The following is a 19,939-nucleotide window of genomic DNA, read 5'->3' on the forward strand; positions in this document are numbered from 1 at the left end:
TATTTGCTTTGAAAATTTTTAAATATGAAAACCACTTCTGGAACCACTGATTGAACATTGTGGATTCAGTCCAGATTTAAATGTTTTCTTACCCTCAAACCCTCCCTGAAATGATTATAAAACAACAGAAATAGCATAATTCACAAAGACCCAGAAAGGGAGACTCCATAATTACGATGAAGAGATTTCAGAGATATGTTAGAGATAAGATGTGAATGGTTGACTGCCTGAGTGCTGAGGGAGCTGCATCTTAAGTATCTGTGAAGGGGGAAAGCCAGTGAGCTGGAGGTCAGTTCCTCTGAATCCTGGAAGAGGTCAGGATGTGGAAGCATTAGGTTCTGCAGGAGGAAGGGTGAAGGTGTTTACATATGTGTGTGCACACACCCATGCGGTGAGAAGTTCAGTATCTGAGTTGAAACAGGGTCAAGACACAAAGTCCAAAGGCACAGCAGCGGAGGACAGACAGGGATGAGGGAAGGACTGAAAAGAGGGATGTTAGTGCAAGTCTGCGACTCCTGACCCACCCCCACCCCTCCACAACACACACACCCTGGTTGCTGGCAGCCAGGGGTATACATACTCTCAGACAGGAGAAACAGTTTCTCTCTACGGAAAAATGAAGAGCTCCAGAGGAAAGGTCTAAATATACTAATGTGTTAGCTTCCCCAATAAAACAGCCCAATCTCTGGAATTTTCTACCAAAGAAGTGAGATCCCAGATATATTGGGCCCACCTTACACCAAATACAAATGAATGGGGGGAAATCTCACTTATTTATGTCATGTAAAATTTCAGAGGACAAAGATGAAGTAAAGATGCAAAAAGATCCTAAGAAGGAAAACAGGTCACATTGAAGGATAGAAAGAGGAATTGCATTTTACCATTCAACAGCAACTTCAGGAAGCTAGAAGATACTGAAGCCTTGCCTTTCTAACTCAGCATGAAAAGTTCCTTTCCAACCTTAAATACTCAACTTAGCCAAACTATCAATCAGATGTGAGAATAAAGTCAGAAAACCTTTAGATATTCTAGAATAGGGGAAACAAAGTTTATCTTTCACATATTCTTTCTTAGAAACTTCAGGAGGATATACTTCTTCAATATAAGGAGGTAAAGCCTGAAAGAGGACGATGCAGTCCAGCCAGATGGCCCCGGCTAGGGAGAAGAGAAAGGACAAGTGTCACAGGGTGGCCCTCGGGAGAGGGTGCAGCTGACAGGAGGAGGAGATGGAGGGAGGGGGCTGGGAGGGTGTGAGTGACCTAGATTCCTATCAAAGCAGGTAAGCAGAGAACCCTGAAACTCATAAGTCAAAGAGTTTCATAAGCATTTTATAGAAATAGGGAAGCATATACCAAAAAAATGAAAGTAAGTTCCATTAAAGTAGGGATGTTTTTATTTTTTGTTGTTGTTGTTCTCCAAAGCCCAGAGTAGAATCTAGCACATAGATATTCAGCGTGTATTGTGTTAATGACTTCATTCAGGGGAAAAAATAAAATTCGAAGGCCTTGGGAGTGGGGCTTCCAGGGAAGAGTGGGGCAGGAGACTGCAGACTTTCATGTTGAGCCTGTTGGCAATATTTTCTTTTCAAACTATGTACTTGTATTACTCTGGTTAAAATTACTTTTGAGGGATCCCACGGTGGCGCAGCGGTTTGGCGCCTGCCTTTGGCCCAGGGCGCAATCCTGGAGACCCAGGATCGAATCCCACATCGGGCTCCCAGTGCATGGAGCCTGTTTCTCCCTCTGCCTCTCTCTCTCTCTCTCTCTCTCTCTGTGTGTGTGTGTGACTATCATAAATAAATAAAATGTGCTGTTTAAAAAAATAATAATAAAAAAATAAAATTACTTTTGAAAAAATTAAATAACTCAAAAAAGTATTCTTATTGAGCATTTAGCTTTAATTGTATACTTGAGTAATTTGTTAGGCACCATATGTCAAGTTACAGTGTTTTAAAATAAGTGATTCAGCAGTAGATATAATTTAGTTTATCTCGAGAAGAACTCTTACATACCTCTTTCTCTAGAAACTTGATACTAGGTAGTTCCTAGAAACTAAAATAGGAAAAGATTTGCTTCTTAACATATGTGGAAAAGAGGCCTCCCCCCATTCAGAGAGATGACCCCAGGAAGAACGAATGACCTGATCCTTCTCGGGCTACGCCTCTCTTCCATTTCTGAAAGCACGTGCCCATCTGCAGAGCAGTCTAAACGTAGCAAGGGGAAGCTTCAGGCTACCCATCTGCCTTGGGAGTTTTAGGAACTAAAAATACATTTGAAAATAGATGCCCTTTTCAAAGTATCAAAGTTATAATGCGTCCTTTTGTTTATTTTTGATAAGGTCCCCAGTTTCCTTTTTGCCCTGAGTAGACAATGTTCTGTGGTACCTGTTAGCTGACACCAAATGGGGGGGGGGGCGGGGTTTTCCATACCAGTTCTCCAATTCTCCAGCACCAGCTTTGTGTCCAGTAATTCACCTCAATTCTGATTCTCTGGTATTAGCATCAGATCTCTTCCCACTTCATACACCGGTCACAAAGTTGGTGTCCAGGCCACGCTCACTTTTGCAAATTCACAGGTTCCCATGACCCATCTCTCAGATTCAATAAATTGTTGGAAAGACTCACTGAATTTAGAAAAGCACTGTATATACTCTTGCCAGTTTATTATAAAGGATACAACCCAGGAATAGCCAAAGATACATCGGGCAATGGATATTGGAATTGAGTGCTGAGCTCCCATGCCCTCTGTGGGTGTACTACCCTCCCAGCACCTCCACATGTTCATGAACTCAGAAGCTCTCGGAACTCCATCATTTAGTGTTTCTTATGGAGGTTTCAATAGGTAAGCAGGATTGATTAAATCATTGCCTATGGGCAATTGAACTCAATGTCTAGCCCCTGAGTACAGGGAGCCTTGTAGGTCTTAATAAGGAGTTTGGTTGCTCAGGAAAATGGACCAAGGGACATAGGTGGTAGTGGGAACATGCATGGCAGTGGGGATACCAGCTATAGGTGACTGCAAGGGTCCAGGCAGAGACTTGGTGGTTTGGATTATGATGGTACCAGTAAAGATGGAAGGACATGCACAATATAGGATATGTTCAGTTAGCGAGATAAAACCTGACTGATGGGTCCAGTATGGAGATAGGCAACAGAGGAGGTGAGGAGCAGAGCTTTCTGGCTGTACAAATAGAGGGATGGTGAGGCCATGGTCCCCAAACCAGGATGGACCTGCAATCTGGAAACCAAAATACTCTGTATTATAAATATTAAGTAGGATATGTTCAGTAGGCAGTCATATGGAGATGTTGGGGCAGCAGCTGAATCTTATAAGTAGTTTTACAAGGAAGTAGTCTGAGCCAAAGATCATTTAATTTAAGGTGTGAGTAGAAAAGAAAACCCAGGACTGAGCCCTAGCACTGAGGAACTGCAGTACAAAGAGGGCAGGCTCTGAAGAATGACCCAGGGCTGTAGAAGGAGAGCTGACCAGTGAGAGAGGAGGAGGTTGTGGCTGCAGAAGCAGAGCAAAGGAGACGTTCAGGGAGGGACAAGGCAAGGTGAGGGGATGAGAACCAAGAAATGCCGCTGGACTCAGAGACACGGCATAGAGGACACAGCAGAGCAGAGCAAACAGCTGGCAGAGACAACTCTTTGGTGGAACGTGGATGCAGAAACGAGCTCTGAAGGATCGTGCTGCATAGCTTCTTGTTTTTTAAGATGGGAAGTACCAGAGCACATTTTATGTTGCTAATGGGGAAAGATCTAGCCAAGAAGAAGAGACTGATAATACAGGGGAGAAAGCGTTACTGATCCTCACGACTGTGAGAATGGCTAGGTCTTCTGAGGTCCTTAGTGGAGATAGGTAAAATAGGTAAGGTGCACAAAGCTGTGCTTCCTCGTTAGGAGTGGGAGGGGGCAGAAGGTGAGTACAGGGCAGGGTATCTATGGTTCTCTGTTGGAAGATGAGCGTATTCCCATCCAAGGGCATTCCTGTTCCCTGAGAAAGAGCAGGGGCAGTTCTGCAGGGGCGTGGGGAAGGTCTGGAACCCCCAGAGGAAGCAGAGTGGGATTGCTAAATGCTTAGTGTCCATCTAGCTCTCTTAAGACACTTTACCCCTCTTTGTAAATTCAAGATAATCTTAAGTTCTGTGGGAGAGCTTCATTTACCTGCTAGAAAATGTCATACATGCCTCATGCCTCAGCCTAATGTCCCCACCTCCCCAGTGCTACCCAGTGTTTCTATGACATGATTTCAGACAGAAGAGCCCCTCATACGTACATTCCAATGTCTGAATCATTTCTGTTTTAAGCAATGCCTGTCCCCATGTCGAGATTTACAAAGTAAAGTAGATGATGGTGCTCAGTAGTAAAGGATCTCAATTGGCTGAAAATAAAAGCAGTGTAATTCTTTCAGGTCTGTGACGAGAAGTTACTACAGAGGTGCTGCAGGAGCTCTCCTCGTCTATGACATCACCAGGTAATATGAAGACCCCCATGGAAGAAGCAGCTTGGGCCTGTGGCCACAGAGTCTGGTCTTCCCAAGGCTCACCTACATGTGTGTGTTTTGTGTGTCAGGCTAGGCAGTATGGCTGGGAATCTGGAATCCCCTCAGCCCTTTCATTTGGGGTCTGAGTGGAGTTCGAGCTAACCCCTACTACTACTTAACTGTATGAGGAAATCTGCTGGTGAACCTTTAGATATTAAAGCATCCCTAGTGTTTCATTATTTTTTTTAGCATGTGACATGTTTCTCACGGTTCACAAAGTGAAAGTTTATATGTGATAAATTATTAGAAGTAGTTGACATTGATGAAAGTCAAGGGCACAGGCTGTGGGCCTTGATTGCCTAGGTTCAAACCTCAGTTCCAGATCACTAGCTGTGTGGTGTCCCCGGGCAACGTGCTCTAGCCATCTGGACTTTTGTTTCCTTATCTGTTACCTGGAATAATGATGATCGTGTTATACTCATGAGATTTTCCGGTTATTAAATTGGTTAATATAAAGCTCTTGGCACATCCTAAGAATCTGAGTGCACTCTTCTGTGTGTAGCTATCATCCACATATCAGGAATTAAATTAAAAACTTAGTTCCTTGGTCTCACTTGCCCCATCTTGAGCACTCAGCCACATGTGGTTGGTGGCTACTGTATTGGACACTATGGGTTACGGCACATTCTTGTCCTTGTGGAAGTCCCCCTCAGACAGCGCTGATCCCAGTGTTAAAATGTCATCTATACCCCACCATCTGGTGGCTCTCTCTGGGTTGGAAACTTGCACAGCTGAGAGGGTGTTACTCTGTTGCTGCAACACATACCCAGTCTGCGTGTTCGGGATGAGGCACTGTGGCAAGAAGGTGTGCAGCTCCTGGCCCAGCCCTGCTGTACTTGCTCACAGTGTGAAAAGCTCAGCTTGTTAATGTATGAAGTCCTTAGGCTGTCTAAGCATGCCTGCAGAGCAGTATATACATATACTGAAAGTATCAGAGCTGAAAGCAGCGGATCTCAGAGTTGGTCCTGGAGTTAGATAGACCTGGTTAAGTTCTGCCTGGCTGTGCCACTGGCTCCTGGTATGGCTGGGCAACTTAATTAAACTCTCTGGGTTCAGGTTTCTCATGGAAAGGGGAGATAGATTCTGTGTCACAGAGTCCTTATAAAGAATGTAATAAATTCCTACAAAACAGTACCACCATATTGCACAGATCTGCTAAATGGCAACAGGTGTTAGATCTTGCTTACCCATGTTGCACATAATTGAGCTAAGACTTAAGAGCTCAATTAATATTTGCAAAACAAATTAAGGAACTTCTCTTTCCTTTTGGCACCCCAATTGGGCAAAAACAAACAGCTAAATATCTGGCTTGCTGTTTCATTTTTCTGTAAACAAAACCAACAAACCCTGTGGTATGATGTATAACTGGGCATGCAAGTTACCTGAGTCACCTTAAAGGTTGTCGACGTTACCCTGACGTATGTAAAAGCAGTGTGAGTAGTGTGAATGACTGGAAAGAGTTGCTAGTTTTATAAAATACATGTGCTATTTTCACAATCTTATATTACGCAGCCGAGAAACCTACAATGCGCTTACTAATTGGTTAACAGATGCCAGAATGCTAGCAAGTCAGAACATCGTGATCATCCTCTGTGGAAACAAGAAGGACCTGGACGCAGATCGTGAAGTTACTTTCTTAGAAGCCTCCAGATTTGCCCAAGAAAATGGCAAGTGATTTTTTACCTATTACTGCTTCTCAAATGGGCTGATTTGAAGATAATAACATTGCTTTGAGTTTATAACAGCTACTAGAATTTTAAGATTAAAACCATTTTTAAGAAATGTGAAATTTCCTATTGTGTTGAGTGCAATTAGACTTATTCAACATATTTTCACTATATTGCAGGCCACCTACCAAAGTTATTATTATGATAAAAGCAAATGTACCAATATCCTATAGTGACTTTTTGGTCTAGGGCCTTTGAATTACACAGGCTTTGATCTAAAGTGAAGTTTATAACAATAATTTTTAAAGGTCCTAATCGCATGATGTCTTGTCTTTTTTCTAATATAATAAGGAGCTAAGTTGGTGAAATGTTAGATCTAAATAGAAAGGGAAAGCAGTGGAAGAAATACTGGGCTTATTGGTTTTATTTTACTTACATTAAATTTAAGTTATTTGATTATATGCCTTTGAAAATTCTCTGAATTTTCATATGGAATACCAAAGGATGACACATAAAATTAATGGTTGCTTATAGATAACAGAATGATCGGAATTCAGACATTTTAAACAATTTTAATTTTTAGAACCAGTCAAGAACTAAAATATCCTAGTATCAATTTTCAGTTGGACTCTAGGACTACCAGATTATATTCTTACAAATTGACTGGTTTTATGCTAAGAAAATAAGCATGTGACAAAATCATAAGCCACCATGAATTTGTAAAGAAGCCATTTAGAAATACAGAAGCAAGGAGAGTCAGCCTTTCTGCTGGGTTAGTAAGTACAGTGGTAGATAAGGAAAGTATTAATTCATAGAGGACCTCTTCACCATCAGAATGACAACCTGCAGTGTAGTCACCCTCCTAAAATGATAGACTTGTCAGTTGTATTTGTGGTGACATGAAGAGTGGAAAATATTCATCTTGGATCGACAGCTGAGCTGCTGCAGGCAGCCTGCTTCCTTACCAGGATTTAATACCAGTACTTCCTTCCAATAGACTTAAGTGCCAGCACAAGATACCCATCACTTTTTAGAAAGGCTGAGAATTCTCCTAACAGTTAAAAAAATATACTGACATTTATTGATTCTGTATTTACAGAAATATGTGGTTTTTAAGTAATAAATTCCATTTTGCCTGCTATTTGAAGAGAATACTAAACAGGCTGTCAGTACTTCAGTTGTGATTATCTTCTAAACATGCCTTCACATTTTATTTGATGTCACTTTTAGAACTGATGTTTTTGGAAACAAGTGCACTAACGGGGGAGAATGTGGAAGAGGCCTTTGTACAATGTGCAAGAAAAATACTTAACAAAATTGAATCAGGTAAAAGGCTTTCCATTAATAAACTTTTCTTCAGCATATTTTACTCTCTAGCTAAGTATCACTTTTTAATTTTTTAGGAGTGATTTGGTCAAAGAGCATTTCTCTCTTCACCTGCCAACCTAAAATGGTCACTTATGGTTTTGAAGGTCTTATCTACATGGCGGAGGTGAAAGCCCACCCCTCCATGAGCCACTGGTGAAAGGATGGGCAGACAGGGTTTCAGGGAGGGTATGCTTTTAGAACCATGGCCTTTCATGGATCCATTGCTTACAGGAGGATGATTGGATCTTTGTCCACTCTCTGTCAGCAGCTTGCTAGCCCTGCTGGGCCAGTGGTTCTGTGGCCTGATGGGGACCTGCCTGTGTGACGTTAAGGAAATTATGGGTACATATGTGACGCTGGTACTTACAGCTTGGGCATCATGAAGAAATTATTTCTGAAGCCAACTGAGAATGCCTCAGTAATAACCTGTTTTGTTATTATATTTGTTGCTTCAGTAAAAATAAATTTAAAATAACCCTAATCTAGACAGCTGACAGTACTATATAATCGTCATTTATTAAAGTTGAGTCTTCTTTAAATATTACCAAAATTATATGTGGACATTAACTTTGTTGTTGTTTACTTACTTACTTGCTTAATTATTTGAGATATACATTTATTTATTTACTTATTTGAGAGAGAGATAACAAGAGTAAGCACAAGCAGAGGGAAAGCAGGCTAGATTCCAGGATCCTGATCCCAGGACCCTGAGATCATGACCTGAGCTGATGGCAGATGCCACTGAGCCACCCGGGCTCCCTGGACATTCACTTTTTAATTGATGCACTTAAATATATGAATATCTGTTCTTTGTCAGGTGCTGGGATACAAAAATGATTTTTTTAATGTTTTTTTTTTTAATTTATGATAGTCACAGAGAGAGAGAGAGAGAGGCAGAGATGCAGGCAGAGGGAGAAGCAGGCTCCACGCACCGGGAGCCCAACGTGGGATTCGATCCCGGGTCTCCAGGATCGCACCCTGGGCCAAAGGCAGGCGCTAAACCGCTGTGCCACCCAGGGATCCCCAAAAATGATTTAATTGTAACCCTTGCCCTCAAGAAACTGTCTTTCATGGGAGACATCAAAAGATAATTATAATACGGTGTGGTAGATACAGTAATTGAGGGATCCCTGGGTGGCACAGTGGTTTAGCGCCTGCCTTTGGCCCAGGGTGCGATCCTGGAGACCAGGGATCGAGTCCCACGTTGGGCTCCCTGCATGGAGCCTGCTTCTCCCTCTGCCTGTGTCTCTGCCTCTCTCTCTGTGTCTATCATGAATAAATAAATAAATCCTTAAAAAAAAAAAGGTACAGTAATTGAGGGGGTCATTGGATCCTGGGTGACACAGAGAAGGGGAACCTGCCCAGCCAGGTCACAGAGGTAGTGTCAGGCAGAGTTCCAAGAGGAGGTGACAGCTGAACTCATCTTTGACAGTGTAAGGAAGAGTGAGCTGGCTGAGGGAGTGAGGAGGAGAGGGTAGTCCTCCAGAGGGGGGATAGCATGATTTGAGGCTGGCAGAAAATGACTGGAAAATTGAAATCACTAGAACAGAGAGACTACGGTGAGGGATGGCCGATGAGAAGGTTGGAGAGAAGCAGAAGCCAGGCTAGTGATCCTCATCAAGGATCTGGAACTTTATCTTGTGGGTTACTGAGTCTCAACCCTGGCTGTACACTAGAGTCTCCTGGGATGTATGAAAATTCAGATCCCAGCCCCCACCTCTCAAGATGCTGATTAATTGGGCTGAAGTATGGTCTAGGCATCAGCATTTCTAAAAGCCCTCTTCTGGGGGTTTAGCGCCTGCCTTTGGCCCAGGGCGTGATCCTGGAGTCCTGGGATCGAATCCCATGTCGGGTTCCCTGCTTGGAGCCTGCTTCTCCCTCTGCCTGTGTCTCTGCCTCTCTCTGTGTGGGTCTCTCATGAATAAATAAATAAAATCTTTAAAAATAAATAAAAAATAAAAGCCCTCTTCTGTGACTGATGTTACTGTTAATCCAAGACTGAGAACCACTGCTGTAGAGGGCAGAAAGCTATTCAAGGATGGTAAGCAGTGACTGATATAGTCAGGTTGGAACTTGAGATAAATCATGTATGTTGGTGGCCATGTTGAAGACAGATTGAAAGAACCAAGACTGGAGACCAGGATGGCAATTAAGGCATTTTTTAATAATCCAAGTAAAAGACTGATTAGAGCTTTAAGGAGGATGTGAATTAGAGATGAAAAGATACAGATAAATCTAAGAAATATTTTGGTAGTAGCATCATATAACTCATATGCTAAATAGTAGGGCAGAGCAGTTGGTTTTGAGGTGGGAAGTGGTGAGATGGGGTCAGGAAGGCATGAGGAACCATGGGTAGCTAGATGTCACACTAGGGTAATTCGGTAAAGAAATGTCATTGAACCAGAGGATAAGTAGGTTCAAGGGAATATGGATGTTTCTGTTTTGGATGTGTTCCCTTTGCAGTACCACTGGCACAAGCCCGTGGAATTATCTCTTAAGCTCTGGGGAGAAGTCTGGACTGGCGGTACACATTGGGAGCCATCAGGATATAGGAGTAGTTGAAACTGTGGAAGAAATATGATAATCTGAGAGCAGCTAAAAGTGAGAAAAACAGTGATGGAAGTGGAATCTTAGAGACAGAGTAAGAAGAAGAGGAACCTACAAAAGAGAAAGAGAAGGAAATTGTTAGAGATGTATGGAAAGAGCCAGGGGAAAGTGGGCATCATTTCAGCCAAAATGATGAGTCAAAGACTTGTTCACTATCAGCGCAATAGAGAACAGTCTCCTCAGCTAAGAACTACGCTAAAAAAATACCCACTGGGGTGGGTAATAGGAAGTCATTGGGTGTCTTTATCAAGAACAGCTCCAGTAGAATTATGAAAATAGAAGGCAGCAAGTGAGGAGAATGAAAAGGAGGTGAGAAAGCAGAGTGAGTGTTGACTCCTCTCTTGAGAAGGAAAGTGCTGGTAGTGTAGGGTATAAAGGGTTAATTTAAAGAGGTTTTGGTGGGGCACCTGGGTGGCTCAGTGGTTGAGTGTCTGCCTTTGGTTCAGATCCTCAGATTATGATCCCCAGGGTCCTCGGATCCAGTCTCACATCGGGCTCCCCAGGGGGAGCCTGCTTCTCCCTCTACCTATGTCTCTGCCTCTCTCTCTCTGTCTCTTATGAATAAATAAATAAAATCCTAAAAAAAATAAAGACGTTTTGGTGATGGAAGAAATGTTAGCATGTATGAATGCTGAGAGATAAAACAAGGTGGAAGGGGAAGGAGAAGAGGGTGGAGAGGAGATGACAGAGACACTAGGGTGCTGGGTGAGGTGCAGGGAGAGAGGGTTAGGAACCCAGATGGAAAACAGAGACAGTTCATCCTGGATTTTATTGATCTGAAAACAAACAAAAAAAAATTTTTACTAAATTTGGTACACAATTGTTATTAATTTTTATGCTTATTGTTATTATTCATCTTGGCATGAAGTTTTATTTAATTACCTTGCTACCTTAATATTGCATCCATGGATATAGTACGTATAAATTGACTCATAATGAAACTTTCAAGATATATTTCTTTTGAGATCATCAAAACCATAATTACATCTAAGTTAAGTTGAAGTATTTCAGCAGTACTTTAAAATTTCTGAATAAGCTGCACATTCATATGATTCAAAAACCATTATTTCCTCTTTTTTAAAAAAATTTATTTATTAGAGAGAGGAGAGAATGAGAGAGTGTGTATGCATGTGAGCAAAGGAAAAGGCAGAGAGAGGGAAAAGGAGAGAAGCAGACTGCTCACTGAGAGTGGAGCCCGATGCGGGGGTCAGTCTCACCACCCTGAGATCATGACCTGAGCCAAAAATCAAGAGTCAGTCGGTTAACCAACTGGGCCACCCAGGCACCCCTCCTCCTCTCTTTTTTTTGCACAAAAGTTAGCATGCTGTAAATTCTACTGTACCTTGCTTTTATACCTACTAGGTCTACAGATCATTACATATCAACATATAGAGACTTCCATATACATATGTATACATATGTACATACATATACATGTGTACGTGTGTATATTTAATATTCATTTATTTATATTGCCATAATTTATTTAACCAGTCTATGTGTGAAGTGTATTTATAGGATAAGTTACCAAAAGTGGAATTGCTAGGTTAAAGAACATAAGCATTTGGAATTTAGGTAAAGGCTGTCAAATTCCTTCTATTTTGGTTGTAGCAATTTATAATCCCACTATAATGAATAAAAGGGGTTATTTCACTGAATGCCCACAGGGTATATTATCATACCAGTCTGGGTAGGTAGGAAATGGTGTCTTTGTAGTTTAATTTTATTAATTTATCTTTGTATACATAATATATTCATATAATCCCAAATTAAAAAAATATAAAAGCAGATATAGTAAAAGTCTCCCTCCATTACCTGTCTCCTGTCCCCAACCCATCTAAAACTCCTTTTTGAAGTCAACTGTTATTCTCACTTTTTTATGTCTCCTTCCAAAGATATTCTTATGCCCATATAAGAAAACCTATGTATATATTTTTTCCTCTTTATTCAAAACATTGTTTATACACATGTTCCACATTTTGCTTTTTTCACTTAATATATTTTTGGGATCACAGAAACATAAAAACTTTTTTAAGGGGAATCCCTGAGTGGCTCAGCGGTTTAGCGCCTGTCAGCTGGCGTGATCCTAGAGCCCTGGGATCGAGTCCCACATCAGGCTCCCTGCATGGAGCCTGCTTCTCCCTCTGCCTGTGTCTCTGCCTCTCTTTCTCTCTATGACTTTCATGAATAAATAAATAAAATCTTTAAAAATATATATATTTGCTTGGTCCTCAGGTGAGCTGGACCCAGAAAGAATGGGCTCTGGTATTCAGTATGGAGATGCTGCCTTGAGACAGTTGCGGTCACCACGTCGTGCACAGGCCCCAAGTGCTCAGGAATGTGGTTGTTAGAAGCAGGATGAGAGTATACAGGTAGGTGCTCTCATCATAGCATCTTTGCTGACTCTCTTACCCTAAACTATGTTCATTACTCAGTATTTCTACACATGCTTAATGTAAAGCTGTTATTGCTTTTTGTAGCTACATTATGAAACCCAGAGGTGATTGTGTAATTAAAAGTCAGATATTTTCAACAACAGTGGAATACCCATTCTTCTCAAGCTCACATGGAACATTCACCAAGATAGACCACATTCTGGGCTATAAAACACACTTTAACAAATTTAAAAGAATAGAAACCATACAATGTCTTCTCTTAGACCACAATGGAATTAAACTAGAAGTCAGTAACAGAAAGATAACTGTAAAATCCAAAATATGTGGAAGTTAAACATCCTTTGAAATAAGTCATGGGTCAAAGAAGAAATCTCAAGAGGAACTTAAAAACATTTTGAACTAAATGAAAATCAAAACACAACATACCAAAATGTGGGGGGATGCCCCACATTCTCAGTGCTTAGAGGGCAATGTATAATGTTGAATGCATACTTAGAAAAGAAGAAAGCGGGGATCCCTGGGTGGCTCAGCGGTTTAGCGCCTGCCTTCGGCCCAGGGCATGATCCTGGAGTCCCGGGATCGAGTCCCACATCGGGCTCCCTGCATGGAGCCTGCCTCTTCCTCTGCCTGTGTCTCTGCCTTTCTCCTTTCTGTGTGTCTCATGAATGAATAAATAAAATATTTTAAAAAAAAAGAAGAAAAGAAGAAGAAGAAAGCTCTAAAATCAGTTATCTAAGTGTCCATCATAGGCTATTATAAAAAGAAGAGCAAATTAAATTCAAAGTAGGCAGAAGAAAAAATAAAAAATACAGCAGAAATTAATGAAATTAAAACCAGAAAATCAATAGAGAAAAATCAATAAAATCAAAGCTGATATTTTGAAAAGATCAATAAAATCAATAAGCCTGTAACCAGGCTAATTAAGAAAAAGGGGAAATATAAATTACTAAAATCAGAAATGAAAGAAGGTACATCACTGTAGATATACGGACTTTAAAAGATTAATAAAGGAACACTATGAATAATTCTGTGCCCCCAAATTTAATAACATAGATGAGAAACAGACAAATTCTTTGAAAGACATGATTTGCCAAAATTCAAGAAAAAATAGACAATTTGAAGAGGTCTACATCTATAAAGAAATTGAACCAATAATTAATAATCTTCCAAAACAAAGTACTGGGCCCACATGGGTTCCCTGGTGTATTCTACCAAACATCTAAGGAAGAAATTACACCATTTCTCTACAATCTCTTTCACAGGAGAGAAGCAGATTGAATTCTTCCTACCTTATTCTATGAAGCCAGCATTACCCTAATTCCAAAACCAGACAAAGACATTGCAAGAAAACTACAGACCAATATCTCATGAATATAGATGCAAAAATCCTCAATAAAATACTAGCAAATCAAATCCAGCAATGTACAAAAAGAATTATAAACCACTTCCAAGTGGGATTTATCCCAGGTTTGCAAGGCTAGTTCAGCATTCCAAAATCAGTTAGTGTAATCCATCACAGCAATGGGCTAAAGAAGAAAAATCATATGGTCCTATCAAGAGAAAAATCATTTGACAAAATCCAACACCCATTCATGATGAAAATTCTCAGTAAACTAGGACTAGAGGGGAATTTCCTCAGCTTGGTAAAGATCATCTACAGAAAACTACCACTAACATCTTCAGACTTGAAGCTTTCTTGCTAATAGAAGTGGGGTGAGGATATCCCCTCTCACCACCCCTTTTCAATATCATACTGGAAGTTCTAACTAATGCAGTAAGATAAGAAAAGGAAATAAAAGGTATACAGATAGGGAAGGAAGAAATTAACTGTCTTTGTTCACAGTCGGCATGGTTCTCTACGTAGAAAATCTCAAAGAATCCACAAACTCCTACCTAAGCAATCATACAGCAAGATTATATATAGCAGGATATAGGTTGGTATACAAAGTCAATCACTTTTCTATATACAAGCAATGAACAAGTGCAGTTTGAAATTAAAAACACAATACTGTTTACATTGGCATTCAAAAAAATTTTAGGGGGCAGCCCCGGTGGCGCAGCGGTTTAGCGCCGCCTGCAGCCTAGGGTGTGATCCTGGAGACCCTGGATCAAGTCCAACGTCAGGCTCTCTATATGGTGCCTGCTTCTCCCTCTGGCTGTGTCTCTGCCTCTCTCTCTCTCTCTCTCTCTCTCTCTCTCTCTGAATAAATAAATTAAAAATCTTAAAAAAAATTTAGGTATAATTCTGATAAAATATGTACAAGATCTATATGAGGAAAACCAAACTGATTCTAAAGTTTATATGGAGTGGCAAAAGGATTGAAGGATTGAAGAAGAACAGGATTGAAGAAGAACAAAATTGGAGGACTGTGGCTGCTGGACTTCAAGACACCATATAGCTATGGTAGTCAAGACAGTTTGGTAGAAACGAAAGAAGAAACAAATATATCAGTAGAACAGAATAGAGAGCCCAGAAATACATTCATAAATATAGTCAACTGATCTTTGCATAAGGAGCAGAGATGAGGCAATGGAGCAAAGGTAGTCCTTTCAACAAAAGGTGCTAGAACAACTGTGCATCCGCATTAAAAAAAAAAAAATCTAGACACATACCTTACACCCTTCATAAACATTAACTCAAAATGGATCATAGACCCAGATGTAAAACCTAAGATGACCTTGGGTATAATGATACAACTAAATCCACTAAAAACATAATTGATAAGCTAGACTCTATTATAAAACTTCTGCTCGAGGAAAGGCAACAAGATAGAGAAGACAAGCCACAAAATGGGAGAAAATATCTCTAAAAGATACCGAATGAAGGATTGTTATTCAACTATATAAAGAACCCTTAAAATTTAACAATAAGAAAATAACTCAATTTAAAAATGGGCCAAAGACTATAACAGACACCTCACCAAAGAAGGCATACTAACTATAGATGGCAGTAAGTATGTGAAAAGATACTCCCCATCGATGTTGACAGGAAAATCCAAATTAAAGCAACAATGAGGTACCACGACAACATACTTATTAGAATAGGCACAGTACAAGACACTGACAACACCAAATGTGAGCAAGAATGTGGAGCAGTAGGAACTGTCATTGATTGCTGGTGGGAATGCAAAATGGTACAGCCACTTTGGAAGACAGTGTGGCAGCTTCTTACAAAACTAAACATGCTCTGTAAATATGATCCAGCAGTCTCACTCGTTGGTATTTATCCAAGGGAGTTGGAAACAAAAGTCTGGGGTGCCTGGCTGGCTGGTAGAACGTGTGACTCTTACTCTCAGGGTCATGAGTTCAAGGCCCACATTAGGCGTGGAGTCTATGCAAAAAGAAAAAAAAGAAAACATAAAAATCTGCACATGGATGTTTATAGCAGCTTTATTCATAATTACTCAAACTTGGAAGCAAGTAAGATGGCCTTTAGCAAATGGATAACTAAACTGTACATCCAAGCAATGGATTATTTGGTGCTGAAAAGATACGAGCTATCAAGCCATGAAAAAGCAGAGAGGAACTTTCAATGCATATTACTAAATGGATGATGCCAATCTGAAGAAAAGGCGATATGCTGTATGATTCCAACATATGACACTCTGGAAAGGCAAAACGAGGACAATAAGAAAAAGAAACCCGCTGGTGGTCAGGGGTAGGGGTTGGGAAGGATGAATAGGCAGAGCATGGAGGATATTTGGGGCAGTGAAAGTACTCTATAATACCGTAATGGTGGATATATGTCATTATATATTTGTCCAATGTATGGCATCAGAAGTGAACTGCGATGTAAATAACAGTCTTTGGGTGATGATGGTGATGTGTCATTGTAGCTTCATCAGATGTACCTCTCTGGTCCTAGGTGTTGATAATGGGGGAGGCTCTGCATGTGTGAAGGCAGGGGCATATGGTAAATCTGGGACTTTTCCCTCACCTGTGCTATGAACCTAAAATTGCTCAAAAAAATAAAAATAAAATCTTAATAAGAAAAAAGTCTTAAAGCAACATCACAGAGTTTGGGCTATTAAGCCAACATAAGAATTTAAACAGAATAAACATATAATTTGAATAAAAAGAAGGCAAGAGGAGGAAAGGAGTAAAGAACAGATCAAATAGGAAATGGTAGATTAAACCGATTAAAAAAGATGTTCTGCTTGAAAGAATTTAAACTTTATAGGAAATCCTTGGGTTCTTGGGTTCTTGGTCAGAAAGAGAGAAGAGTGGTAGGTGATGAGAGTAATTGGGTTAGAGATTTTTCTGCTTTTGTATCCATAAGGAGACTTTTTTTGTGGTAAATTTAAGTCTAAATATGTCTGTTGCTAAAATAGAAGGCTTATTTATAAAATTTGCAAATGGAGAGTTTACCTTTCTAAAGCTTTTGTTTTTTTCATTTACTACAGTGGACTTTTTTATGTACCTACCACATTATCTAACAGGGTAGGTAAGTTTAAGTAAAGTTGGAAGATACATTCACTAAGTCCCTATGGAACTTTGAGCTGTATTTGTACATTTATAGTTCTGCATATTTCTAAATTGTTCTTAATATTTTTTAGGTGTTCATACAGTGGTATTTGGGACAATTGTTGGAGCTTGGAGAAGAAGTTTTTTACCACCATCTTTTTCTACTTTATACAGAAGTAGATATTTGTGTGAAGAAAAATAATTTGGGGTGTTACACAAGCTCGTAGATGTGGCACAGCAAATCATATAACAATAAATCTCGTTAAATGGACAGTACCATTAGATGTATACATGTATGTAAAAATTTTCTGTTCTATATTTCCCTTTCACTTTTGGTTTAAATCCTGACTGTTTGCTGTATATATACTCTTGCTCAATACGTCTCCACAGCATGGTATCTGATGTAGGATATGATAGAATGTTGCTCTAAATGCAGTCTAAAATTTTATTTTTTTTAATCATATGAACTGAAATCTGTTAATGGTGAGGTGTACTTTGATCATCATGTCAGGTATGTTGCACAGTTGGTTATATTTATGACCTGATATTCAAAGACTGGCATTGATGGCCAGTGCAGTGCTTATTTAATTCCGTCTACCACAGTCCACACAGTGTTTACATAATCCACCCTTGAAATACTAGATCAGTAGTTACTCATGTATGGAAATAAAATGAAAAGTAAAGCTTCTCCATGAACATTACACTGTCCAGCACTCTGTTGATTTTAAAGTATCTTCATCCAGACCAATTCAGGAAACATAGCCTGAGTACCTGCTGTGTTTTAGGCACTGTGATCACCACCAAGGATTCTGTTATCTTTACCCAAACTTACTAAGGAATTGACTGCTTTCAGCTGTCTGTAAATGCAATGAACCGTGTAATTTGGGGCTGCTCACCTGTTCCTGGTTTGCTGCTCTATCTGGTCTCCCTGTTGGAAAACTTGTTTGTTACTGTGCTTTTCCTGGGATTCAGTGTATGATGTCATTGCTTCTTTTTTAAGTCTTTTATTATGTTTTCATTTTAAGGAAGCCCACTAAATGAAGTTAATATTAAAGGAATACCACTCATTAAGAAATTTCTGTATAGCTTTCGCTGAATACTTAAATGCCTTACTACAGTTATCAAGTTGACATGTTTTTAATTCACCTAAGGTATATTGAAGTATAATATATATTGTATTACAAAGACTTGTTCTAATATTTTAAAATGTCAATGCAAAAAACATGTAATAGAACTTTTCTTTAAAGTTGAAATACAGTATTATTTAAGGCTAAATGGTTAAAAAGCATTCTTCACCATCTATATGTTCTTTCACTGTGACTTTTAGCTGCAGACTGATTGGTAGATTTCATTGCCTTTCAGTTAGAAGCTGCCCACTGCTTTCGTTGTTTTAGTTAATCAACAGAGCACAGTGGTGCTACAAACTCTGGAAAGTGACTTGGATAAAAATATCAGTATGTATCTGTTTTAGGTATTTTAATTTTGCTTTTTTTTTTAATGCTTTGGATATCTTCTTTTGAAATGTCAGAATATGAAGGAAATTCTCAGACTGAACTACTTCTTGGACCTCACTGGAAGAACGTTCGATTCAATGTCTCATTTATGGTAGTTTTGCAGGCTGCTCATTTTTGAACAGCTTTTTGCATGGGATAGAAGCATGTCTATTCTACCACAGTGGATTATTCAAAAGCAAGAATTTTTAAAATAAGATGTTAAGTTGGTTTATAAATGAGCCTATTAATTAAACCACAGGTACTGAATATAATTCCACATCTTTTGACCAATAAAAGTTGCTGGAGAACCAAACTATGGTGGTTCTTAATAAAGGCCTTCAAGAGAAATGAAGGAGGATAATTTAGTCTTGGTCAGTAGAGTGTTTTCCAACACCCTCAACCAATTCTCTGAGTCTCTAGAGATGCTAGTGAGGTGGCCTACAATTCAGTTCTGACATTTTCTACCTGGAGATAGTATCAGATTCTGCAGGTTACACACTTTGTCTGCCCTGCCCCTTAACACACATACACACTTCAGGCGTCAGTAACAAGCAAGTTACCTGTGCTTCTGACCAACCAGCTAGAAATCTGAGGTTCCCAGGAATTTAGCTCTGTGCCAGGAATCAGGGACAAAAAACCAAGTATATGTTATTATATCATAGTCCAGTAAATGTTATGCATACATTTTCCACAACTTACTAAGTTTTCAGGATTTTCTTAATTCACATTTCTAGAAAAGTATTTTTTCAGTCTTCCTAGAAAAATATTCTAAACTCCATTTAGACTTAAAGTTGTTTATTCTTTTACAGGTCCAGTATTTAGTGAAAATAAGAATGTCACATCAGTAATGGTTTTATTGAAAATCTGTTTTTTGTGACTTATGTAAGAGTTTTTGAAATCTTAAGGAACATTGATTCCTAGCAGATCAGTATTATTCGGAGTGATGAAGAATCTGATGTTAAAATTAGAAATTTAAATCATTAGCAATTCATACTGCAACATAGTAGGTGGTTCTTCATTCTCTGTCAAATTTATCCTTTTTTTCTTTTTTTGGAAGGGAGATTTAGAGGGACTTTAAAACACCTGTGAATTCTTAGTAATGTTTTTGTGTGCCAGTTGTAAAGTGAACCTCTTTCCTAATTATTCTACCCGTTCATATACAAATAATCGGAGTTTGTCCTAGTTGTTGCTTGGTTACTTTCCAATTGCATTAAATTCTTCAAGGAGTTGTTTTTAGACCTTTAAACGGATTTGAGAACACCCAACAGATTCAGGAAGACCCATTGATGAGCAAGTGTCAGCCATCACCCTATCGAGTTAGAAAATACTGCTTACTGTGAGAAGGCAGTAGTGGGATCTGGGCATCTGTGTGTGTGTCTTCGTTTGCTCTACCTTTGCCC

At 39.6% G+C, this 19,939-nt stretch overlaps 1 protein-coding gene across 3 annotated transcripts in view; it reads left to right on the forward strand.

Annotated features, from left to right (window-relative positions):
* RAB4A (RAB4A, member RAS oncogene family) overlaps positions 1-19,721 on the forward strand; it is a 51,679-nt gene extending 31,958 nt beyond the window's left edge. For 2 of the 3 annotated variants that reach the window (XM_055308882.1, XM_055308881.1), the window contains exons 2-6: positions 4,413-4,475; positions 6,095-6,211; positions 7,442-7,537; positions 12,422-12,558; positions 17,139-19,721. In XM_055308882.1, coding sequence (XP_055164857.1) covers positions 4,463-4,475; positions 6,095-6,211; positions 7,442-7,537; positions 12,422-12,537 — 342 coding nt within the window. In that variant the 5' untranslated portion in view covers positions 4,413-4,462 and the 3' untranslated portion in view covers positions 12,538-12,558; positions 17,139-19,721. Of the gene's footprint in view, positions 1-4,412; positions 4,476-6,056; positions 6,212-7,441; positions 7,538-12,421; positions 12,559-17,138 lie in introns of all 3 variants that reach the window. The other variant, XM_055308879.1, reaches the window with a different exon arrangement.
* Positions 19,722-19,939: the final 218 nt, after the last annotated feature.

The sequence above is a fragment of the Nyctereutes procyonoides genome, unplaced genomic scaffold, assembly GCF_905146905.1.
Source record: "Nyctereutes procyonoides isolate TBG_1078 unplaced genomic scaffold, NYPRO_anot_genome, whole genome shotgun sequence".
Taxonomy (NCBI): Eukaryota; Metazoa; Chordata; class Mammalia; order Carnivora; family Canidae; genus Nyctereutes; species Nyctereutes procyonoides.